Source organism: Nomascus leucogenys, chromosome 9, assembly GCF_006542625.1.
Source record: "Nomascus leucogenys isolate Asia chromosome 9, Asia_NLE_v1, whole genome shotgun sequence".
NCBI lineage: Eukaryota > Metazoa > Chordata > Mammalia > Primates > Hylobatidae > Nomascus > Nomascus leucogenys.
The window spans coordinates 56,239,616-56,265,883 of NC_044389.1; the positions used below are offsets into that span (position 1 = coordinate 56,239,616).

At 35.0% G+C, this 26,268-nt stretch overlaps 1 protein-coding gene across 1 annotated transcript; it reads left to right on the top strand.

Moving 5' to 3' along the window:
- The first annotated feature begins 290 nt into the window (after nucleotides 1-290).
- Nucleotides 291-19,417, top strand: AFP (alpha fetoprotein). Its single transcript, XM_030818981.1, has 14 exons — nucleotides 291-413; nucleotides 1,224-1,275; nucleotides 2,542-2,662; nucleotides 4,971-5,182; nucleotides 6,346-6,478; nucleotides 7,409-7,506; nucleotides 9,055-9,184; nucleotides 11,153-11,367; nucleotides 13,032-13,164; nucleotides 13,737-13,834; nucleotides 14,421-14,559; nucleotides 16,523-16,746; nucleotides 17,885-18,017; nucleotides 19,355-19,417. Exons 1-14 carry the CDS (start codon nucleotides 329-331, stop codon nucleotides 19,397-19,399), a joined length of 1,818 nt encoding a protein of 605 aa, XP_030674841.1. The 5' UTR covers nucleotides 291-328; the 3' UTR covers nucleotides 19,400-19,417.
- Nucleotides 19,418-26,268: the final 6,851 nt, after the last annotated feature.

Consider the following 26,268-nt stretch of genomic DNA (forward strand, 5'->3'; position numbering starts at 1 on the left):
TTCTGCAACTTAGGGACAAGTCATCTCTTTGAATATTCTGTAGTTTGAGGAGAATATTTGTTATATTTGCAAAATAAAATAAGTTTGCAAGGTTTTTTTTCTGCCCCAAAGAGGTCTGTGTCCTTGAACATAAAATACAAATAACCGCTATGCTGTTAATTATTGGCAAATGTCCCATTTTCAACCTAAGGAAATACCATAAAGTAACACATATACCAACAAAAGGTTACTAGTTAACAGGCATTGCCTGAAAAGAGTATAAAAGAATTTCAGCACGATTTTCCATATTCTGCTTCCACCACTGCCAATAACAAAATAACTAGCAACCATGAAGTGGGTGGAATCAATTTTTTTAATTTTCCTACTAAATTTTACTGAATCCAGAACACTGCATAGAAATGAATATGGAATAGGTGAGATATTTTGTGTTTTTCTTGTCTTTTCTCTATATCAAAATTTTTTTAATTATAAAATTTGCATTTATTCATTTGTCTTGATTTATTTATCATATTTATTATTCCACATGGAGAAAAAATATTTAACTGGTGGATATATTTAAATGAAAGTTAAACTTGTAACTTTACAAGAGATTTACAAAATTATAGCAGTGTTTAATGGATGAATGGTTTGTATGTTTCATGTTGAATTAATTTTTACACATTTATTTAATTGGTATGCATATTAACTTTGAAAAATTATATATATATATGTACATATATGTGAATATAAATAAAATTGTATATGTGAAGAAGCCAGAATTATGCTCCTTCACATAGAAAACTCCCTCAGACTAGTAAAATAGATAAAATCTTTATTTTTAATAGAGAAGAATGGGTCATTATTTAATGGTCTGAAGAAGAAACATTGTGACTGGGATATGAATGGCAAACTGTAGTATAACTATGTTCAAAAGAATGCCTGAAATATATTTTTAACCATTTGACTTTCAGGACAATTACAGCACTACAGTACAGGGAAAAACCAAACAACTGGAAGACAAAATCTGGATTTTAGTGATAGGTCTACTATAAATTATGCTTGTTAACTTCATTCCTTAGTTTCCTAGTTTTCTCAAGTATAAAATTAAGATGCTTAGGTTATCTCTAATGTTCTTTTAGTTCTGAAACTGTACAGTTCTAACTGAAATACATTCATATGTAACAATGATTACTTTCCTGGTAGCAATTGAAAACACATTTCATAAAGTTCGTTTTGCTTTCCAGCTTCCATATTGGATTCTTATCAATGCACTGCAGAGATAAATTTAGCTGACCTGTAAGTTTTGCTTATATAAATGTACTTTAAATGTGTAAAGCAAGGATAAGTAAATACTTAAATAAAGTTGGGTACCCCTGTGAGTTCTTAAAAGCACAAAAGCAATTTGGACAATTTCAAGAAAAGTTACTCATACTGAATATCAACTTGATGTTGAAGAGGTTAAACTGTTGACTAATGTCTTTGACATTAAACTTTCGATTCCTTGAAATCCCATGAGTCAAACCAAATCAGATTTTAGAAACTGAAGATTAGTGTCTGAACAGTGACAGCCATATACTAATTCAGGAATTTTTCTCATCAGTACCAACAGGGTGATATTATAATGTTTTCTTTTCTGTATACTATTTAAATCTTAGCAGCAAACCATAGGTGATAAAATATTCTATTTTCTGTTATTTGTGGAGAGTATGTTAGTCTCTTGGATGTCTTTCCATTCCACGTTTTTTAAATTTCTTTTTTTTTTTTTTGAGTCAGAGTCTGGCTCTGTCCCCCAGGCTGGAGTGCAGTGGCACCATCTCGGGTCTCTGCAAGCTCTGCCTCCCGGGTTCACGCCATTCTCCTGCCTCAGCCTCCCGAGTATCTGGGACTACAGGCGCCTGCCACCATGCCCGGCTAATTTTTTTGTATTTTTAGTAGAGACAGGGTTTGACTATGTTGGCCAGGATGGTCTCGAACTCCTGACCTCGTGATCTGCCCACCTCGGCCTCCCAAAGTGCTAGAATTACAGGCTTGAGCCACCGCGCCCGGCCCGTTTTTTAAATTTCTAACAAAAAATTTAAAGCAGTGTGTTGCTGTTACTCCTTGCATATCCAAATCTGCATAAGGATTGCTTTGAGTCAATCCATGAGCACTGTAGTCTTGGGTTTTAGAACTTGATCATACTGGGAATAGACACTGTTAGAGAATTACCAATTTTTTTTTGGCTTAAATTTAAAAGTAACCATAAAGAATGTAGATACCCTCAATTATGGGTACATTACAGTAGATGGATGGTCACAGAAGGAGAAACCACTCTTATGCGAAATCCACTTATTTTAGCCTTTAACATCTATATGTATATTTATGGGAAAAGAAAACAAGAAAAAGACTAAAGTTTCTTCTCGGATGACCTAGAAGCTAATTTTACATAATTTTACAAATCAAATGTCTAAACAGATTACAACATAAATAGAAAACAAAACAAACAAATGAAAAACTATACTTGAGAAAAATAAGCTTGCTACAGGTCTGTTCCTTAAGGATTCACACGTATTTTTGTTTCAGGGCTACCATATTTTTTGCCCAGTTTGTTCAAGAAGCCACTTACAAGGAAGTAAGCAAAATGGTGAAAGATGTATTGACTGCAATTGGAGATGAACAGTCTGCAGGGTGTTTAGAAAACCAGGTGAGTGAATAATTTTAAAAAAGCATTGTGATATTTGACAAAAATTTAGCATGCTGAAGAGAAGATACAAAAATAGCAGTGAAAAATGCATTTAAATATTTGAAGAGCTATTATATGAAAGAGGGATTAGATTCATTCTGAATTGCTAAAGAGGGCAGAAGAGAACAATAGGTAGCTATTATAAAGAGACCATATAAATATGATGACTAAGAGCTAAGGTTCTGAAATAAGATTATCTTCATAACTGTGGGCATATTAACTTTTTTGAGCTTCAGTTTTCTTATCTATAAAATAAGGGATGATAATAGCTCCCATTTCAAAGTTAGCATGGAAATTGATATAATGGTAATAGTAGCTAACTTTTATTATACACACAATGTGACTGGCATTATTCTAGGGAGCATAATGTGTATATTGATAATAAAAGTATTTTACGACATAGGGGATAGATAGCACTGACAAATCAGAATGGTTGTCCAGTGAGTCAAGGAATGCTAGCTGAGGCTTCTGGGCAGGATATCAGCTTTGCTTACCTATATTTATTTATTAAACATTTAAAATAATCCTTGAAGATAGAGGCTAATCTTCCAATTGAGGAAGCTGAGGCACAGAGAATTTAAGTAACTTTCTTAAGGGAACCACCAAATGGCAGAGCCAGGATTTGAACTAGACCATCTGGCTTAAAATTGACAGTCTTAGTAGCTTCATTACACTATTAACTATAGTGAATGTAAGATGCATAGCACATCGTTAGGGTTGCCAGGTTTAGCAAACAACAACAAAACATAATACCCAGTTCAATCTGAATTTTAGATAAACACTAAATATTTTTCTTAGTATAAGGATATTTCAATGTGGAAGCTCAATAAATAATATTTATTATTACTTATTTTATCTCAACATAGAAACAAATTTTACAATGATTAGAACTCTCCAATTATAAAACAACATGCCCAGAGAATACTCTGTTATGGTGGGGTTAATTAGGTGGCTGAAAGACAATGTACCTGGAATATCACAGAAGAGATGCTCTTTTAAGGATATAGTTTAAGTACTTTCCAACTTTGAAATTTATGACTCGACAAAAATTTCTGTTTTGCATCTCTATTTTTGTCTTGTTCTGATAATCTTTTCAAAATGTGTATAAAAAACAGAATACATTATCTATTGCAACTTTACAACCAATTAGAGGTTCAAGGTAATGTTACAGATCGCTGATTTATTGTTGTAAATTTAAAGATATGTCTTTTAAATGAAGATTGGGAATTAGAAATCTTATGTAAGCTTTCCAGGATTCTCTAAATATTACTGTAGCAGCTATAAAAGCTACATAAGATTTCCCTCAGATGCATGAAACACATGTATTCCTCAGAGGCTTTCTGTGGAATATTGGTACTGTCATCTGGGCTTGGTAAGAGTAAGGAGGAGGAAGCACATACATTTTAAAACATTTTAGCTAAATATGTAATTATGACCAAGAAAAGTTTTTTTTTTAAATCACTTTTCCAGTTCAAAATCCAACCATTATTTCATTTCAAAATCATTTTTGTTTATAATTGAAAATAATACGCAGTTTTTTATTGTCTTGTAAGGATGGCATGTAAAATGAGCTTTTATGTCTGAAATGTGGGGTGTGTGTGTGTGTGTGTGTGTATGTATGTATGTATATACCATAATATATACATATGTATTTGCAATTCCAAAAGTTACATCTTTAATGAGAATCATGAAAATATTATTTTGCTTAGTTTCTTTTTTTATTTAAATTTAAATTTAAAGTTCTGGTGTACATGTGCAGAATGTGCAGGTTTGTTACATAGGTAAACATGAGACATGGTGGTTTGCTGCACCTACCAACCCATCACCTGGGTATTAAGCCCAGCATGCATTACCTATTTTACCTAATGCCCTCCTTCCCTGCACCCCACCCCCTGACAGGCCCCAGTGTGTGTTGTTTCCCTCCCTGTGTCCATGAAACATGGTTTATATATTTATAAAAGCTTATATATCCTAATCCAAATTTTTGATAACACAAAAAGGAAAAATAAAATAATTCAAAATTGGGAAAGAGAAACAAAAGATTGCATGGCTTTTTTCCTTTTATTGTTTGGAGATTAAAGTTTCATTTTCCATAAGGCAGCAAATAAATCTATTTCATCAGGCTAAAACAAAATACATTAGAATTTGTATGGAAAATTTTTCAGAGTCTATAGTTCTGATTTTAGACATTAGAAAATGTTTCATGTGTCTTACAGATTTTTAAAGCAAAGTTAGTTGTCTTTCAGCAAACATAAAATATTTCTTATAGCTACCTGCCTTTCTGGAAGAACTCTGTCATGAGAAAGAAATTTTGGAAAAGTACGGACTTTCAGACTGCTGCAGCCAAAGTGAAGAGGGAAGACATAACTGTTTTCTTGCACACAAAAAGCCCACTCCAGCATCCATCCCACTTTTCCAAGTTCCAGAACCTGTCACAAGTTGTGAAGCATATGAAGAAGACAGAGAGACATTCATGAGCAAGTAAGGATCCAGTTTAAAGGTAGATACAAACCTCAGAAACACAGCAATGGCAAGCCTAATTTAGTATTTTTGCAATGTACTCATGTAGTCCCAGTAAGAGGTATAATGTTTCTCTGGTGTTGTGTCTGCTGAGGTCCCGGGCAAGGTAATTAGGAGGGCAGCATTCAGTGTAACTTTGTTTCCATAGCACGCTAGATGTAGTACAGACCACAGGACAAACCTACCAGAGGTTCCATTACTCCCTTGAGAGATATACACTTTTTTTTTTCTTTTTACCCGTTCTACTCTCAATTTTACCTTGTTCAAGAATATATTAGTATTGCACAAAATTGATGCTTTCCAGAGCCGTATATTGGTGTTTTGTGTTCACCAAATTGCCTAGAAATAAAAGAGATCCAAGCATGGTCAAGCATGGTCAAGATACACAGGCACGGCAAAGGTTTACTGAACACTTAGGATGTTGTGGAAACATGTCTGCTTGCACAGAGAATCAGATTAACACTCAAAAACAAACTTTGAAGACTCCTTCTCCCCTTCCTCTTCATTCTTCTTCTTTTCCCCATTTTGTTGATAGGAAATTGAAGGCTGGAAGGCTAAAACAACTGGCTAAGGGCACACAGTTAGTACATTTGACCCCAGGTTCTCTGTTGGAGAAGCCTGTATGTAAGTCTTCAGCACTTCTGCCTTCCTTGTTACTTCCTAAACCAGATAAATAGAGAGATTGCCCTTAGAACATCTCTGCTATGGTGGCTATCCCAGTGCATAACCCCATTCTGCACTGACGACAGATAAAATGTCCATCTTTCTGTTGCACTTAGCAGAAGTCTGGCTTTGCTGATCCCCGAAACATATCTGAGTAGGCTTATTGAAAAGGACCTTTTAATAAGAATCATGGTTAGCATGTCTGCCTATTTTCTTCTCATAATAGAATCTGGTACCATCTGTCAGATATTTTTCCCCCCAAGGATCTTTAGTGAGGAAAATTTTGACAACATGTGGAAAAAATGTGATTTTCCCCTTAGAAACACAGTAAACACAAAGTCAAATGCATTTTGTTGTTGTTGTTATTTGAATCTTTAAATAAATCCCAGAGTCCAGTTCCAAGCAGTAGTAGTCCTATTTTTAGGTGTTTATAAACCTTCTAGCTCTATTTTATTTCACAGATTCATTTATGAGATAGCAAGAAGGCATCCCTTCCTGTATGCACCTACAATTCTTCTTTGGGCTGCTCGCTATGACAAAATAATTCCATCTTGCTGCAAAGCTGAAAATGCAGTTGAGTGCTTCCAAACAAAGGTATCATATTTGCGTGGATATCTGAACCAATACTGTAGTCTGACTATGACTCATTAAAACAAAACAAAGTTAAAATGAAAACGTGCTTAATGTGGAGAGTATCATTTTTGGAATAGAGAAATAGTTCAGCAGTCTGATATTCTTCGTGTGAACAAAACTGGATTTACTGGTTTTTATTATCTATTCATTAAGTCAACAATAATTTTATTATTAAGGAAGTGAGTTGGATGGGATAAACAAGGAAAGACAGACAGAGAGAAAGAGAGTAGGAGAAAGAGAGGGTGCTATAAATGGGAAGGAGTAAGTGAAAGAAAACAGAGAAAAGGAGGAGCAGAGGAGAGAGAAAAAATGAAGAACTATGATAAATGCTTTATAGTCACTGTTTTTTTTTAAACCTTAGAACAAATTTGAGGTGTAAGTATTTTTGTCCTTTAACAAACTAGGAAAGGGGTTTAGAGAAGAAAATTTTTTTTAGGTTTAGAGAGGTAGAATAATATCCACCATTAACTACTTGCTACCAGCAGTCCTATAACAAAAATTTCATAAGAACTGTGACTATTCTCAGTGTCAAGCTGTGATACAATCGTATTTTTTGTAACTGAGAAGACATTGAAGAAATTAGCAGGCTTCAATTTGTCTTTAAGCTGTTTAAAAGTACAGTTGTTCATTTATGATCCCCAGTATAACAGTTATGTTTTTGTTTCAAGGTATTTTGAGTAAATTTGTCTGGCACAGAGGCATATAAACTAACCTAAAAGAATAAATGAGTCAATAACATTCTGTGATAATGTATGAGATTTATAATTTTTAGTAAAAAACATATTTTATGGAATTTCATTTTACCTGTACTTGTTGTTTTTCTAAATATTAGAGCTCGTAAAGACAATGTTAGTACATGCTTTCGTGACATCTTGTTTCCTCTACATCTAGGCAGCAACAGTTACAAAAGAATTAAGAGAAAGCAGCTTGTTAAATCAACATGCATGTGCAGTAATGAAAAATTTTGGGACCCGAACTTTCCAAGCCATGTAAGTTCAAGCTCTATCTAGGGAAGAGGATGAGAGCTATAGAACTACCATTTTGCAATTTGGGTTCGTTTTTCTAAATGTTGCTGTTTTAGAGAATGAAGACCCCTTTGTGACCCCTTTGATGAGGGCTAATGGGATTAGAACCATGAACTCTTAGGGTCAGAAGGAAGCTAACAGATAAGTCAGTTTAACACTTACTAAAGCCTGGCTGAGATAATACATAGAAAAGACTTTTAAAGTTTATGTTATTTACCTGTTCTTTAAGACACTTAAGTTCTGGTCTGCCATCAAAGTATACCTCATCACTAGATCATATTTTTCTAGCTCTTCTACAAAATAAGTCAGCCTTCACTGGGTATCATTTAAAACTTTTGCCTTAACAAGAAATTCTTTACATTAATTGTGTTTCTTAATCTTCTATAAGGCTCTTTATAGCATTTATTGCTTCCCATAAAAATATTCCCTTGAGGCAATAATATTAGAATCTAGTGTCAGGAGAAAAGAACATTTTAAATTATATAACTTACTTAAAGTAATTATCAACTCTTTTATGATGAAACATTTCTAGTACGTGAAAATATCTGAGCTGCTAATCAAATAGTAGTAAGTATATATATTCAGAGTTTATTTGACTGCTGTTTGGTTAAATAACACGTTAAAACATATTGTAGACAATGGAAATCTCGAATGAAGTTTTTAGTAATGGAATTAGCTCAAAAGACTGAAATTTCTTCTTGTAAGAAGTCAGATTTATGCCTTAACTACCCTCCAACTCAATTAGAAATTGAAAGATAAATTTATGACCTACTTTTTAAAAATTTATCTTAGTAACAAAATAGAAATTGAGATAGCATTATAATAACCTTATCATTTGCTATCCATAAGTGAAAGCTAAGTGGTCTAAATTTATAGAGAAGATCCATCTTTATCAGAAGCAGGAGTAACACTATTTTCTCTAGGAACAGTGGTTTTACCAAGACAACTCTTAAAATTTAATGAAATATGCAGAGGAAACCCAAATTTTTATTTCTTACTTCTTTTTTGGCCACATGACTCTCTTGGCACACTGGTATGCCTGAAATGTTTAATGTGCTCCACTTTCTTGTCCCATTTCATTGATTTGCACATACGCCTCCTTTCCTGGATTCTCAGAAGTATTTTTTATCCCAGTAAAAAATGGTTCTCATTTCCATGGAATTTTCCATTTCTTAATTGTTTATCCTTTTAAAGTTTTACGTCCACTCAATACAAATGCTCAGCATCAGGGTTGAATGGCAAAAATAATTTACCTTAACTCTTAAGACATGTTTTAGGAAAAGATAAATTACTTCTAAACCATTTGTGGGGCCAGCTCACAGTTTACAGAGCTACCACCTTGAAAGACACGGCTGGAATCAAGCCTTAAAACATGTTTCCTTTTCTTTTTAAACAACAAGGGAATTTCAGTTGTTTCTCTTCGAAACTTCTACTGTAGTAATACTCTATAAATTCCATTTTATTTTGACAGATAACCAAGAAATTAATTTCTAATTTTTTTTTTTCCCCTAGAACTGTTACTAAACTGAGTCAGAAGTTTACCAAAGTTAATTTTACTGAAATCCAGAAACTAGTCCTGGATGTGGCCCACGTACATGAGCACTGTTGCAGAGGAGACGTGCTGGATTGTCTGCAGGATGGGGTGAAGAGTCTTGCTTCTTAAAAAAGATGATTTTCACTCCCTTTTCTTTCTTTTTGTCTCATTCTAAAAGGGAGAAGTTTGTTTGACTTGAATTGGTTACGGAGTATGTAAACTAGGTGACTTCTTAAATTTGCAGACTTCTTGGTAGTAAAACTTAAACCATCTTTTGTCGATCCTGGCTTTCACTTTAGCTATACCCCTTTTTGTGAAACCAAGGCCCATCTATTTCTTACTTTAAAAAAAACATGGGAACTTCTCAGAAGGCTTCTACATAGTTACTTGGAGGACGGGAAGAAGCTAAGTTTTAATGTATTTATTTTTTCATTCATTTATTCTTTCATTTGACACATAAATATATATTACATACTTTCTATCTGCTAGCCACTACAACAGACACTTATTGTAAAAACACAGGCTGACCTCGAGGAATTCACAGTCTGATAGGAGAGATAAGACAGTGACCTCCTTGGAGTTAGGGACTGCCTTGGTTTACTGTTATCTCCATAGCACAAGGCCTGGCACACAGAAGGCATTCTATAGTATTTTGTTAAATGAACAAATACAATAAAAATAGCACAAGAAACTGTTCTACCAGGTAAAAAGCTAGCCATGCCAAAGAGAAGTGTGAATAAAGGGGTCTTGGAGAATTAGAAAACAAAATTAAAAAAACCCAGCAACAGTTTCTTGACTGTGCTCTAGTCAGTGGTGACTTAAGCAGTGTGGCATTGGCTTATTTTGGCTAACCGTACACTTCCTAGATATTACAAGAGAGGACTGCTGACCCTCAGATTACTCTCTCTCTATGGGCCCCATGACACACCAAAGAGATGAAAATCCAAGGAGCTTAAAAATTACTGCTCTTAGGTACTCAAATGGCTTGATAACCAGCACTGGACTATGGTTTCCAGAAGGCTGAAAGTGAAGGTAAAATGCTCATTTTAGCCCACTCCGATGGCAATTCAGCTGAGATGCTTAAAGTCAGAGAAGCCAAGGCTGCAGGGGAGGCCTGAGAGTGACAGTCCCTGAGGAGCCGGGGAAGAAGTGGGAGGAGGCACCCTGACAGGCGACTGTACTACTTTACTTGTTTTTCTTCTAGAAGTATTGCATACTAGGAAAACCAACAAGAAATATTTTGTTTTTTTTGAGCTCATTTTCCCATTTTGAACTGATAATTTTACTGTTTCTCGTAGTCATTTTTAAAAAGTTAGTTTTTTCAAGTTTTGGAGCTCATAACCACTCTTTTTCTTTAAAGTGGAAACATTAATTTCAGTATGATATATAAGTTGGATTTTGATAGCTGAATAATGGGTTCTAATTGTCTTTGCTGAGAATGTACAGAATTTTCAGTCCCATGACAGGTATATGTAAGCTCTGCCTCTCTCTGGCCACTTAGATGCATTGCCATTTTATTATCTATAGACCGCCCTCTGAAGGTCATAGTCAGTCACTGCAGTATGTTCTGATAAAGATGCTTACCATTCTTAACGGAATTTCTCATGGAGCAGAAAGTTTGCTCTCCATGTTATGACATCAGTTGCAAGTGTTGTTTAGTGGCAAATTTGAATGCTAATAGAAATATATATAGCAACATGCATCCTATTTTATTTGAGTACATTTCCCTCTTATTTGTAAGGTTTTTAATTAAAATAACATAGGGTTTAGCTTACAACTATGGAAAGAAGAATTGAACAAACAGGTGAGTGGAAAGGAATGAGAAAAGGCAAAAGTGGGGAGAAAGCACTAAAACGGGAGACAAGTTAAAATATCTTCTTTCTTCTTCTTTCCTTCCTCCTTCCCCCATCCCTCTCTACTTCCCTTTCCCCTTCCTTCTTTCCTGGCTTTTTTCCTTCTTTCTTTGTTCCCTTCTCCCTCCCTCCCTTCCCTTTCTTCCTTTTTCTAAAGCTGGCTTTGAGATCCTTTATTAAAGAATACATCTTTAAAACTTATATTTTATTTTCCCTGTTGCAGGAAAAAATTATGTCCTACATATGTTCTCAACAAGACACTCTGTCAAACAAAATAACAGAATGCTGCAAACTGACCACACTGGAACGTGGTCAATGTATAATTCATGCAGAAAATGATGAAAAACCTGAAGGTTTATCTCCAAATCTAAACAGGTTTTTAGGAGATAGAGATTTTAACCAATTTTCTTCAGGGGAAAAAAATATCTTCTTGGCAAGGTAACACACTCTGTAAATGTATGTTCATACGAGTAAAAATGATTATGTGGCTGACAGATTTGTGTTGTTGAAATGGAGAGTGATGATTATGGTTTCTGAGTTCAATATGTGAGGATATTTGGCTAGAATGTTCTGAGCCAAAATAGATTTAAGTAGATAACCAGGGAATAAGTAATGGGATTTGGTGTATAACGGTGAAGGGTTCACCACTGTGACTCATTAACTGCTTTGCTTACGAAGCTGAATTTTATTTCACATCAATTTCTTTGGAATCAGAAGCATTGTCATCCTGTAAAGATTACTCATATCAAGGCCACCATTGAACTCTCAAATAGGATATGGATATTTTTGTAATAAGAAGAGTTCATGATTAAGAATATACTCTTGCTACGCATGTTAAAAAAAAAAAAAAAACTGTTCTCCAAAAGATAACACAATAGATAATGCTAGATAGAAGACCTTTTATAGGAACAGTTTATTGGCTATGTATTAAATACATGTTTTATATTTTTTAAGAAAATCAAAACATGTTTAGAGACATTTGCAGCACAGTAGTTTGTTTTAATACAATTGATAGGTCACGTTCTCACTCTATTTGCCTTTGAGGGAAGAAAGCAATCAAGTTAATACGTTTTTCTTCATTGTGTAGTATGTAACTATGGACACTATTAGAGGAGGGATTTGTGCAGCACTTAGGACATTATACTTGATAATTTCCAAGGGTCTTTCTAGATTTAAAAGTCTGATTCTAACGTAGTAATAAAAATAATGGCCCAATTTTCTCTTTAATATTGTCTGAAGATATTACTCTATTATTGCATTAAAATTAAACATTCACACATTGTTTGCACTGCTAAATAAAATTATGTAAGCTGGAATAAAGTTCAGATTTAAGAGACACATAGTGACAACTTATTGGTGACAGAACTAATCCTATAATCTGGGAATACCGTTAGTAAAGTCAAGAATTACCTTTAAGTTTACACATCCATGCACATCTAAATCTAATTGTTTAATAGAAGCAGTTCTTCAATTGCAAAGGTTCTTTGCAGTAGAATTTTCTCAGCCAGGAATGATCTTCCCCCAGATACTTGCATGGCTTCTTTCACTCAGCTGATTTCTGTTCTGATATCAGCTGCCTAGAGAGAATTTTCTTGACAACACACAAAGTTAGTGGCCTCTCCACCTTAAGTATCATCCTTTTTTCTCTTTTTCATCTTTATTTATTTTCATTGATTTATCGCTAACTGAAATGAGATGGCCTATTTCTTGTTTATTTGTTCTGCCTCCCTGTAATGTGTGCTTTTCAGAGGGCAGGTATTTATCTTACACATCATTGAGTCCGTTCTGCTTAAAGCAGTGCTAGCAAAGAGTAAACACTGGAAAAATATTTGTTGAATAAATGAATATAAAGTCTATAATTGAAAAGTCAAATTGAGAGATGCAGGAGAAAACAAAAAGCCATTTTACAAGACAATTTGAAGGATCACAGTCTGTATTAACAGTTTTGCCATTCATATAATTCAAATCATATTTGATTTTCAGGTTTATTTATTTGAATTTAACTTCCACATGCCATATTATATAGGAATAACTGGAGAAGTGATGGCTCCTTTTGTCTCTTAGTTCCAGTAACTTGAAATATTTTTCTCCACATATTTCAGTTTTGTTCATGAATATTCAAGAAGACATCCTCAGCTTGCTGTCTCAGTAATTCTAAGAGTTGCTAAAGGATATCAGGAGTTGTTGGAGAAGTGTTTCCAGACTGAAAACCCTCTTGAATGCCAAGATAAAGGGGTAAGTTGCTCTAGAATTTTAGGGGAGTATGAAAAACTGGATTGATATCATCTGTTAAAAATGCTGTTTGTTTGAAAGCCTCTAGTTGTTAACTAGTTGTTAGCCAGTTGTATCTATTAACTAGTTGTCTAGATATTGAGCTGTTATTAACTACCAGTCAGCAGCTAGTGGCTTGCTTTAGAAATAAAAATGTTAATTGCTTCTTGGCCTTTTGGCTAAGATCAAGTGTAGAAATAAAAATGTTAACCAAAAGTTATTTGATCTACAAATAAAGGTAGTATTCATTATTCATTTTTGGATAACTTCAGAAAGGCAAGAATTTGGTACAGAAAGACTGTAACCATTTATCCAAAGACCGAGTTTTGCCATTAAATGATTTTGTGATTCATAGTGTTAAACTTAATTTCCCCAAAATCCATTTTCTTTAATTATCAAAATTTACACTTTACCATATTTAATATTAAAAAATCTCTGATTGGTTTTATAATAGTATATAATATTGATCAATTTTATATACAAAGTTATGCATCCAAGAAGAGAAAAATGTATATGTAATAATTCTTCGTTTTCAGGAAGAAGAATTACAGAAATACATCCAGGAGAGCCAAGCATTGGCAAAGCGAAGCTGTGGCCTCTTCCAGAAACTAGGAGAATATTACTTACAAAATGCGTATGTTTTTGTAAACAGTATTTTTAGGAATTAAAATTATTAACAGACAAGGGAAATATAAATTCAAATTAGCAACTTCATAGCTACTCTAATTTCAGTTCGTATTTCAGATTGGAAGTCAGTGTAATCTGACTACCCGATATTCTGGAAGAGAATGTAGCCTTCCCCATTCTCCTCCTTTGGAAGCAACAAGAATTACCTGTGAAGTCCGATCTGTGGTATTGACTTTAAGTTCCCCATACTGTGCAAATTTTTGCAGTAAAGATATCCATTCTGTCATAGTCTGTCCTAGTTAAAGCACCAAAAGATCACAGTTAAAATCAATGAAGCTCCGAGGTTGAGAATACAAGTCAGCCGTCTGCCTGGAGTTTGCTTTTTCATTGTGATATGCTTCTATAATAGGAGGACAGGGAGTGGTTGTTAGAGTAAATGCATCTCAAAAGTTGGTTCAAATACTATGTAGATGAAACAAACGAGCTGACCTCATGTCTTCTGGCATGAGAGAAGAGAGTCTGTGAGAAGAAGCAAGGCGGCTAAAAACTCACGAATGACTCAGCAGGACTTAGTTAAAAAATACTTCTTTCAGGTTTCTCGTTGCTTACACAAAGAAAGCCCCCCAGATGACCTCATCGGAGCTGATGGCCATCACCAGAAAAATGGCAGCCACAGCAGCCACTTGTTGCCAACTCAGTGAGGACAAACTATTGGCCTGTGGCGAGGGAGCGGTGAGTGTCTGCTTGGTTTAGTCCCATCTCATTTCTGCCCTGTTTGACTTGAAATAGCCTCATAATTCCCCTCTAGGAAAGATGGTAAAAACCAATGTAGAGACGGCCTTAGGAGGCTTGTTTGATTAGTCACGGTTGGAGGGGTGTGAGAACCCAGCTCTGGATGGCTGGCATACGGCCATGCTTCCTATTCCTCCAGGGTAGCTGGTGGAAGTGCAGCCAGTTTAGTCAACAACATCTGAGCCAACTTTATATATCGAAAAGACAGAATGACCAATACGTAACTTATAATTCATAACTTAATTCATAATTCATAACTTCAACTCATAATTTCTGCTTTTTGTTCATATGCTTACTTTGAGGTTTTAAAAAAGCTTTATCTTTGATTAAAATTAGTCATGCTATTTTAGCCATATTTGTATTTTCACCTTTTGTAGTATAATATTATTATTATGACATCAGGAATAATTTGTTCCCTTTCACGGGGTATAGGGTACAGCACAGGATAAGTATTATGTTCTGAATAGTAAAATGACTTTCGAGTCAGTAATGCCAATATTCTTTACTTCCTAATGTCACTAGTGTCATACATAAGATTACAGGATGAATTAAAAATATTTTTCCTATAAAGTCATAATTGCAAACAAAATTGTCTAACTATTTTATCCCTTTTCCTCTTTTTCATAATGGGTAGTTATTTGCTGTTAGCCTTCATGTCGTAAAATTTTTCCCCAAAGGTTAAGAGTAAAAGGAGAGTTTCTTGTGATTAAACGTCACCTGAATTGTTTGTTGAATTCCCCATGTTGGGAGGCTGCAGGGATGTAGGATGGTGTAATGGTTCAGGAGTGTATGTTCTGGAGGCCACCAGCCTAAAACTGCATTCTACTTTCACTATTCCTTTTTTTTTTTTTTTTTTTTTTTTTTTGAGAAGGCATCTCGCTCTTTCGCCCAGGCCGGAGTGCAGTGGTGCTATCTCGGCTCACTGCAAGCTCCGCCTCCCGGGTTCACGCCATTCTCCTGCCTCAGCCTCCCGAGTAGCTGGGACTACAGGCGCCCGCCACCACGCCCGGCTAATTTTTTGTATTTTTAGTAGAGACGGGGTTTCACCATGTTAGCCAGGATAGTCTCGATCTCCTGACCTCGTGATCTGCCTGCCTCGGCCTCCCAAAGTGCTGGGATTACAGGCGTGAGCCACCCCGCCCAGCCTTCACTATTCTTTAGTTGTATCACAGGGAAATCTACTTATGTCATTAAGCTTGAGTTTTTTTCATCTGACATTTGAGAATACAAATTATACCACCCTCATACGACAGCTGTTTTAAACAAGATAATCTGCATAACTCACACAGCACTAGTCTGATAAAGTGCACACAAAACATATTATTTCTTATTACACGTTATTAATAGGTGATTAAGAAATATCTTCGAAGTAGGCAAGGTAGCAAGATTCTACATTAGGAAAGACTTAAAAACCCACAAAATTGGTCCTATTTCTTTTCAATTTGGATGATATATTAGCTGCAAGTGTATACATGTGTATATGTATATGAATAAAAGGGGTAAGTTTGTGCTATTCTTACCTTCAGATAGTGATTATCAAAAGAAAAATGGAAAGTTCAACTAAATACACATGGGAAACATAAAGGCAGAGACATTTTTGTCCTTTAGAAGTGTGTATGTAACTGGAAGCATGCTTCAAATAGCTGACACAAATAGCTAAATGACTATCCTCAACATCACATATGGACCATCTGCTGCTACATGCTAAGGCTTAGCCCAAACAAATGGGTAAATGCTGGAATTTACAATATAGTGTCACATGATCCTACATAGCAAATTTTCCTGTAGTATGAATTATAAATTGCTGGACATTAGAAATTATTGCAGCAGTTTTCTGAAAAACTGAACCAACTTTGTGACTAATGCCCAATCTCCTTCTTTTTTTTCTCATTCTCCTATCTAGGCTGACATTATTATTGGACACTTATGTATCAGACATGAAATGACTCCAGTAAACCCTGGTGTTGGCCAGTGCTGCACTTCTTCATATGCCAACAGGAGGCCATGCTTCAGCAGCTTGGTGGTGGATGAAACATATGTCCCTCCTGCATTCTCTGATGACAAGTTCATTTTCCATAAGGATCTGTGCCAAGCTCAGGGTGTAGCGCTGCAAACGATGAAGCAAGAGTAAGAAACTGTTACTTGCTAGCATGGAAAAGAATGACAACCCCAAAGAGTAACTGAGACTTCTTCACTCACCTAACGCTATTGGGCTCACTAACAGAGCATTATTCCCAAAGCACTTAAAATGCCTTTGAAAATAGTTTTGTCTCAGTGTCTTCACAGTCTCATTGGGGAAGCAGGTCTAGAAAAATTGACGAGGGTGGACAATTTCCTGTTTGTAAAAATAACCTCTGTTGCAACTATTACTGTAATATGTATTTGGGGGTTGAGGAAAAGTGGGCAATCTATTCTGAGGAATTAGAGTGTATCTTTGCAGCAAATTTGGGTACTTCCATTCCAAGCACAGGAAACACATCATTGAATCTTTTTTTACACTATCTACACTTTGAAGAGAATAAACCATCTTATTTAATTCAACCATGCAGTTTGGGCGTTAAGAAATGACATGTACATTTCAGTTCATTGTGGGAGCTCTTTTGTAATGGTGATGGTCATGCAAGTCAATGGAGCTTATGTTCTTCAAACTCCCAAGCATTTTAATCCTCACTTGTTTTGTAAATAGTCTTCCTTCATCGGAAAACCCATTCTTCTCTTTTTTCCCCTATCACAGTCTGAGGTATGTTTCAAGGTATGATAAGAATGTTGCCTTTTCTGGCAAGCTTTTCCTGTTGCTCTGGTCTACTTCCTATTGCTCTGGTCTAAGTCCAACATGAAAGGCTTGCTAAATGAGTAGTGCAGGCAATTAGTGCTGCCAATGCCCAGATAAGGAGTGTGATAACTGGATGGGCAGGATTTGGGGATCTGGGTCTGTGAGTGTGGATAAGACATAGTTAAGAAGACAGGACAGGAAAGGATATTCCTCGGGGGTGGGGGGAGATTGCCTTCCACTACACATAAGTATGGTCAAGTATGAAATAGTGTTCCATTCATAACCTGCACAACTCCAGGCTGGTGGAACACTTGGCATGTTTGCAGCCTCAGTCTTTCTACTGGAAGTACTAGACAAGGTGTGTGTGGTCAGTCTGGTGATAGGTTGATGGAGTAAGGGTTTAGGTTCTGAAAATTCTCTACAAGGAAGGCTGTAGAAAAATAGCATTGCATAACAGACTTCTCTTGTATTTTGTTTTGTTTTAAATCACAGGTTTCTCATTAACCTTGTGAAGCAAAAGCCACAAATAACAGAGGAACAACTTGAGGCTGTCATTGCAGATTTCTCAAGCCTGTTGGAGAAATGCTGCCAAAGCCAGGAACAGGAAGTCTGCTTTGCTGAAGAGGTACATGCAGCTCATTTCATACTCAAAATACTTGCTATGGAACTTTCTGTAGTGGATAATGAAAGGAAGATCTTACAAATTTGTAACTTTAAAATATTTTCAGAGAGGTTTCAATTTCATTGAGAAACAGGTTGAAGGATTTTATAAGATTTAAAAAATAATCACATTTTCTTACTTAATATTAGGAAGAATTATAATATTAAAATATATTAATAGAATTAGTAATTTTAATTTATTTCCTAGTAGAGAAACCCATAAAGTGAATGTATAAATAATTGACGGTAACTTAGATAGTTTCTGGCCTAAAATTGATCAATTCAGCTAAATGGATTAAAGGATTTAATAGCAAATTAATTATGCAAACAGACTATTAGGAGAATATTTGTAGAAAAAGTTTTTGAACTCATTTAGAAGCTTGCTTTTGTACATCAAGAGAGTAGTACTTAGAAGTTATTTTAATTACATAGTAATTTTAGCTGGATAATTAGCTAGATTTTTTTTTAACTAGGGAATTCTACCTAACATTTAAAAAAATTACCCTTTTTCAGCTTTATTGAGGCATGATTGACAAATACAAATTATATACGTTTAGGGTGTACATGTGATGTTTTGATATATTTATACATCGTGAAATGATTACCACAATCAAGATAATTGGCTAAATTTTACAAATCTTTAGTTTGTATTGCTACATATATTTGAATATAGCAACACTATACTCTAAAAAGATATTCTATAACTTAGCCTTTTTGTCAGTTTTACCTTTCTCACCAAGTAAAATCCAAGGGCAGATATATTTAGAAATGTAGAGTTTTTCTATAAATAATATAATTAGATGCATTGAGTGATATAATTATCAGTATGTGTGTGTGTTTTTGGTGGGATCAGGTGGGGTGGGACATAGATAACCAAATTAGATAAAACTGGTAAAACAGATTTGATATGAAGCATTTCTGAAAAACATGACACAAGAAGATTAATGTTCTCTAATTTGAGAAGACATTTATTTAGATATAGAGAACGTGAACAAATAGTAGCAGTGCTTTATCTGCAAACCTTTTAATTTCTAATAACTTGTAATTTGTAGGGGAAGGGGAAAGATTGAGTGAGAATAGGCATAGATTTAGAGATTGTTATAGAAAAAAACTGTTGATATGAATGAATATTGTTTTCTCCCTGGCTTTTACTATCCTAGATTGTTGGCATCAGAGATGTATTTCTTCATTTTTAACTTAGTTAATCTACAAACCTATGCATTCACCCCGGATTGTAGAGTGTTAACTATACGATTGGTATAATCATTTCTTTATCTGATTATGTTTATTCTTAATTTTCAGGGACAAAAACTGATTTCAAAAACTCGTGCTGCTTTGGGAGTTTAAATTACTTCAGGTAACAAAACATTCAGACAAGCCTGAATACAATGTTGTTTCTCCAGAAATATCAATCCATAATGAGATAGATCATGAGGAGTGCCATTAATTCTCTTAAAAATAAATGGAATTCAAAAAAAGTTTATTTTAGAAACACTTGAACAAAATTATGCACACAATGTTAAATTAGTGGCTCAACTATGCAAAATCCTTTTTGGTTATTTAAAAGGCTTCAACGAATGCTATCAGAAGACTTTTCTATGTATCCAATGTTTCTCTGATATAAAATAATAGAACCAGTTACTTACTGCACCTATTAGTTTAATTAGTATTTAATATATTTTTGCTCATATTGCAGGGAAGAGAAGACAAAACGAGTCTTTCGTTTGGTGTGAACTTTTCTCTTTAATTTTAACTGATTTAACACTTTTTGTGAATTAATGAAATGATGAAGACTTTTATGTGAGATTTCCTTATCACAGAAATAAAATATCTCCAAATGTTTCCTTTTCCGAGTTTGCTTATTTATGAAAAGTTATGGATAATTTCTTTAGTTTTGTATACCATTGTCTGAAGCAGATTCTGTTAAAATGGCATTAAGTATTGGTTGTTATAGTAGATTAAAGCCATCCAAGGATGGATTTACAGTACTAGATCACTTGGTGAACTGAAAAATGTTCCCAAGTTAAACACTATTTGATGCTGCCAGGGCATTTTGTTCATTAAATGACCATCACTGAAGTATTCTAACAGATAATCTGGAGATGAGAAAAGAAATTATTCTTCTTCTGTGGGATCTAGGAAAATTTAACATCTACTTTTTTTTCTCAATCTTGTTCAGTTCTTTATTCACAGACATTTTAAAACATAAGAATATTGAAGTTTTGATTGAATATAGTTATTATTTTCATCAATTAAATTTTTATTCCACAAATGTTTACTAAGCCCTCACTGAGTACCAGGCCCTGTGCTGGGTACAGTCACTGTTCTCCAGTCGCTTCAGTAGAGAAGGAAGCAACACAATAACGATACCTCAGATTATGACCACAAGGAGTTGACAACAAATTGTTGAGGGAACCAAAGGGTGGGTGACATCAGTTCTGACTGGAGATGGTTCCATAAACGTTTAAGAAGAGTCTTAGAAGATGAATGAGCATTCATCAGTTCAAGTAAAAGAGAAGGCCATTTTATGAAAGAGGAAAACATGGTCAGAGATACTGGGTATGACAAAGCATGATGAATAGTTTTAGAGGAGTACAGGGTAGGTAGGAGGGGTACAGAGGTAGAATGTCAGGCAGGATGTGGAAGCTATGAAGGGTTAATGCAGACTCTCATGGCTCTATTCTAAAGAGATTGGACAATATCTTATGAGTAACAGAGGACCAAAGTGATAGCTAAGCAGAGGTGTGCTATTAATAATTAGCTTTTAGGAAGATAATCCATGAGATATGGAGCATGGGCAATGGGGAAGGGAAAAGGGTAGAGAGGGGCAAAGTCAGCAAGAGGTGACAAAAAGACCATTCCACCAGTAGGGAAGCTGTTTATCTTATTAGCTTTGAATAGAAATCCAAAAATTACATGCATACTTTGGCCTGTGCTCTGGGAGAAAACAATGGCTTTAGAGCAATAAAATGGGCTTTCTGTTCTTTTTTTTTTTTTTTGAGTTGGAGTCCACTATGCTGCCCAGCTGGTCTCAAAATCCTAGGCTCACAAGATCCTCCTACCTTGGCCTCCTGAGTAGCTGGGACTAGAGCCATGAACCACTATGCCTAGCCCTTTTAGTTCTAACTAGATCTCTTTCTACTTGACATTTTTCCTTCCATTGTACTGCAACATCTATGAACTTTGTCTGATTTTGGTGTAATTCTAAAAGGTATTAATTTAAAGATCACAATAAAATAAAATCACATTCAATATAAAAGCATTAAACTGGAAAATGCTTTATTATTTTTAAGGGAAAAGCACAATGACAGTAAAACTGTTAGGGAAATTTATGAGTCAAATAATATTTCATTGAAATATATAAAGAAAAAATGATTGGAGGCACAAGGATAAATGGACACAAGTACAATTGTAAATTGGGGATTTTAAAAAATTTATTTTATTTTATTTGTTTATTTTTTTGAGATGGAGTCTCGCTCTGTCGTCAGGCTGGAGTGCAGTGGTGCGATCTTGGCCCACTGCAAGCTCTGACTCCCTGGTTCAAGCGATTCTCCTGCCTCAGCCTCCTGAGTAGCTGGGATTACAGGCACGTGCCATGATGCCTAGCTAATTTTTGTATTTTTGCTAGAGACGGAGTTTCACCATGTTGGCCAGGCTGACCTCGAACTCTGGCCTCATGATCCACCTGCCTCGGTCTCCCAAAGTGTTGGGATTACAGGTGTGAGCCACCACGCCCAGCCAAATTGGAGATTTTAAAACATCTCTACCTCATTAACAGAACAAGTTAGGCAAATAACAAAGACTCAGGGTATTAAACTGCTGTAGTCAGGATTACCAATAACTTTCACACTGCAAAATCCAATAGTGGATTCTTAGTCTTCAGCTTATCTGAGTTCTCTCAGTAGCATTTGACACAATTGATCACTCTCTTTTCCTTGAAACATTTTCCTCACTTGGTGTTCGGACTTTCTTCCAACCTCATTGGCTGTTTCACCTCAATCTTCTTTGCTGTGTCCTCCTAATTCTTTGACCTCTAAATGTTGGAGTGTCCCAGAACAATTCTCCCTTGACCGAAATTCACTCATCCAGACCCAGTGCATTAAATACCATCTAGATGTTGACAACACATGTTTATAGCTCCAGCCTGGATTTCTTCCTCGACTTCCAGGCTCTTATGTCAGCTTCCTCCCTCACATCTCCATGCTGATAATGTATAGACAACACAAACTTAGCACATTACACATTGAATGTGAATCTACTCTTTGTCCCAAACTTGTACCTCCATCTTGTGCATCTGTCTGTTTTTATGAGTCAGACATTTTGGATTTATTGATGACCCCTCTCTTGCACATCACACACACATTCAATCTATGAGCAAAGCTTGTCGGCTCTACCTTTAAAAAGTATCCAGAATTTAACTATTTCTCAACATTTTGGTACCAGTCACAATCTTATGCCTCACTGGGGTTATTGCAATAGATTCCTAATTGGTCTTTTTACAAGTGACCTTGCTCCACCCTCAACCCTATTCTCAAAAGTGAACATTATGTCACTTTTCCACTCAAAATCCTCTAGTGGCTTCCCACCTCTCTCAGAGTAAAATGCAAAGTCTGTCCAATGACCCTACATGATAATATCTTTCTGACCTTTTCTGTTACTCCTCTGATCAGGTACAGAGGTCTCCCTGCTGCTCTTCAAGTTACCAATCAATGTCCTGCTCAGGGTTTTGCCCTCATGACCCTTCTGGCTTGGAAGACCCTCAGATATGTGTGAGGCTCACTTCATCACCAACTTCAATCTTCTACTCATAGTCATCTGCTAAATAATGATGTTTTCCTCAACTACCTTATTTTAATTCAGAAGTGCCATTCCCAGTCCCCACAACACTTATCACCACCTGACAAACACTAGATTTTACTTGTTTATTATCTGTCTACCTCACTGGAGTGTAAGCTCCATGAGAACAGTAACTTTTGTCTGCTTTGTTTACTTTGGCTATCTTCAGCATATAGAACCGTGCCTGAAACATAATAGGCATTCTAGAAATATTTATTTGAGTATGTGGAGGAATACTACATGCCATAGGTTATATTTTCTTATAAGGTGGTGAAACTAGAGGGGTTGCTAGCTTCCTCTAATAAAATCCACACTAGAGAGAGAAAAAAGCACAGGCCTAAGAAATTAATATAAAAACCATAAGATACCACTGAGGATGTTAAAGACGTGTGTGTGTGTGTGTGTGTGTGTATGCATGTGTATGTGTGTGTAGGTGTGTGTGTGTATTGTGTAGAATGAGAATTAGGGAGTGGTAGCATTCTAGAATAGCTGGCTTGAAAGACGATGGGTAGGTTTGGGGGATAGATTTTAACTTGTGCTTTTGTCTATATACTAAATTACAAAGAAGACTGCCACTTGCTTCACTGCCACTGTGAAGCATAAATCAGAAGCAGTAGCTCAAATTGCTTGGTGCCCACAGGATAATATTGGGATAAGGCTAAACTCTAGCTGGGGCAAAAGACTGGTGAAAACAGCTGGGTGCAGAACAGCTACTGTTAAAAATTAAGTCTTCCAATCTCTTTCTTATTTTTATTTATTTATTTATTTTTTTATTTTTTAACTTTTTTTATTATACTTTAAGTTTTAGGGTACATGTGCCCAGCAATGCCATTACTGGGTATATACCCAAAGGATTATAAATCATGCTGCTATAAAGACACATGCACACGTATGTTTATTGTGGCACTATTCACAATAGCAAAGACTTGGAACCAAGCCAAATGTCCAACAATGATAGACTGGATTAAGAAAATGTGGCACATATACACCATGGAATACTATGCAGCCATAAAAAATGATGAGTTCATGTCCTTTGTAGGAACATGGATGAAGTTGGAAACCATCATTCCAATCTCTTTCATGCCTACTTTCCCAGGACTTGTGGATTACCGTATAAGGAATTTGTTTCCTCCAATGATGCTGCTTTCAAAGAGTTAAGGAAGGATCCAGAGAATTGCTACATAGTATGGAATTAAATTAATAATCAATAACAGTAAGATCTCTAGAAAGTCCCCAAACATCCATTAACTAAGTAACATGCTTGTAAACATTCATGAATCAAAAAAGAAATCAAAAGCACATTTAAAAAATATTTTTGCCTGAATGAAAATGAAAAGTGTGTCAGAATTTATAGAATGTCACTAAAACAGTGACATTTAAATTAAAGGAAATTTATAACGCTAAAGGCCTATGTGTTATAGAAAAGAAGGAAGATCTCAAATCAAAGATCTCAAATCAATGACATTAGCTTCTTCCTTATGAATCTAGGGATGAAAGAGCAAATTAAAAAAATTGTCATGAGAAACAAGATAATAAAGATCAAAGGAGAACCAATAAAATAGAAAACAGAAGAAATCAGTAGATATAATCACTGCAACCAAATGCTGGTTCTTTAAGATCAATACTATTAATAAACCTCTATCCAGATTTCTCACTACCAATGTTGGGAATGAGAGAGGTGATAGTATTACAAGTATTAAAATAATGTGAAGAAAATATTTTGAAAAAATGTCAATAAATTCAATGATATATGAAAAGGACAGATTCCTTGAAAGACACACTTACCAAAGCTCATGCAAGAACAAGTAGTTAACATGGTTATTTATGTATTAAGGAAATTGAAATTGTAATTAAAATCATTCCCACAAAGAAAACTCCAGGCTTCATGATGAATTCTATTAAACATTTAAGGAAAAATAATACTAATTCTATACTAATTCTTCCAAAAAAATCGAAGAGATGGAAATATTTTTTGATTCATTCTATGGGGCCAGCATTACCCCGATACTAAAATAAGTCAAAAATAATGCATAAAAATAAAACTATGGACCAATAGTCCTTATGAACAGGGGCCAACAAATATTTTCTGTAAAAGGTTCGATAAGTATTTTAGGCTTTGCAGGCTATTTACAGTCATCATCGTCGCCTCCCCTCCCCTTCCCCCTCCCCCTCCCCTTATCCTCTCCCCCATCTTCTCCCCCTCCCATTTCCCCTCCCCCTCCCCTTCCTTTCCCTCCTCCTCTTCCTCTTCTTTCTTCTTGCTTCCTTTCATTCTCTTCTCTTTAATACTTTAGAATGTAAAAACCTTTTTAAGCTCATAAACCATACAAAAATGAACTAAAAGCTGAATTTAGCATGTGGGCCATGGTATGTTGATCCCTGCACATGAACATAGATAAAATTGAATCTAACAAAAAGCCAAAAAGATAATATATTATGACTAAGTGAGATTTATTTCAGAAATATAGGGTTACTTTAACATTGGAAAAATCAATGAATATAATTCAATATGTTTATTATTTTAAAAATTCATAATGATCTTAATAGATACAGAAAACACATTTGACAAAATCCAACATTAGTTCCTGATAAAAACTGTCAGCAAACTAAAAGCAGAATGGAACTTCCTAAACCTGATAAAGGGCATAAATGAAAACCTACAGCTAAGTTTATATTTAATTGTGAAAGACTGAATGCTTTTTCCTAAGGAAAGGAAAAGAGATAAGGTCATCTGCTTTCATTACTTCTATTGAACATTGTACTAGAGGCTTTAACAATAAATCATGCAAGAAAAGGGAACAAAAGACATCTAGAATGGAAATAAAGAACTAAAATTGTCTTCATTTGAAGATAGCATAATTTTTGGTATAGAAAATCCAATGGAATCTACAAAAAACTAATAGGACTAATTAGTGAGTTTAGAAAGTTTGCAGAATAATATACAAAAATCATTTGTATATTATATATTTGCAACACAAAGTTGGAAATTTAATTTTAAAAATATTATAGTGACATCAAAATATGTTCTGCTTAGAGATAAGTGTTATAAAAGATGTGAATAACCTGTGTACTACAAAATACTGCTGAGGAAGATTAAAGAAGACATTTAGAAAGGGTGAGTTATATCTTGTTCACAGGCTGAAAAACTTAATAATGTTGAAATATCAATTCTTTTAAAGTTGATCTGTAGATTTAATGCAATCTCACTCAGAACTACCTAATTTCTTTCTAGAAATTAATAAACTGATTCTAAAAGCCATATAGAAATGTAAAGGACCAGGATAACCAAGACAGCCTTGAAAAAGAGAAAATTGAAGGGCTAACACTACCCTAAGACATATTTATAATCAAACTCTCAAAGGTCAAAGACAAAGAGAGCA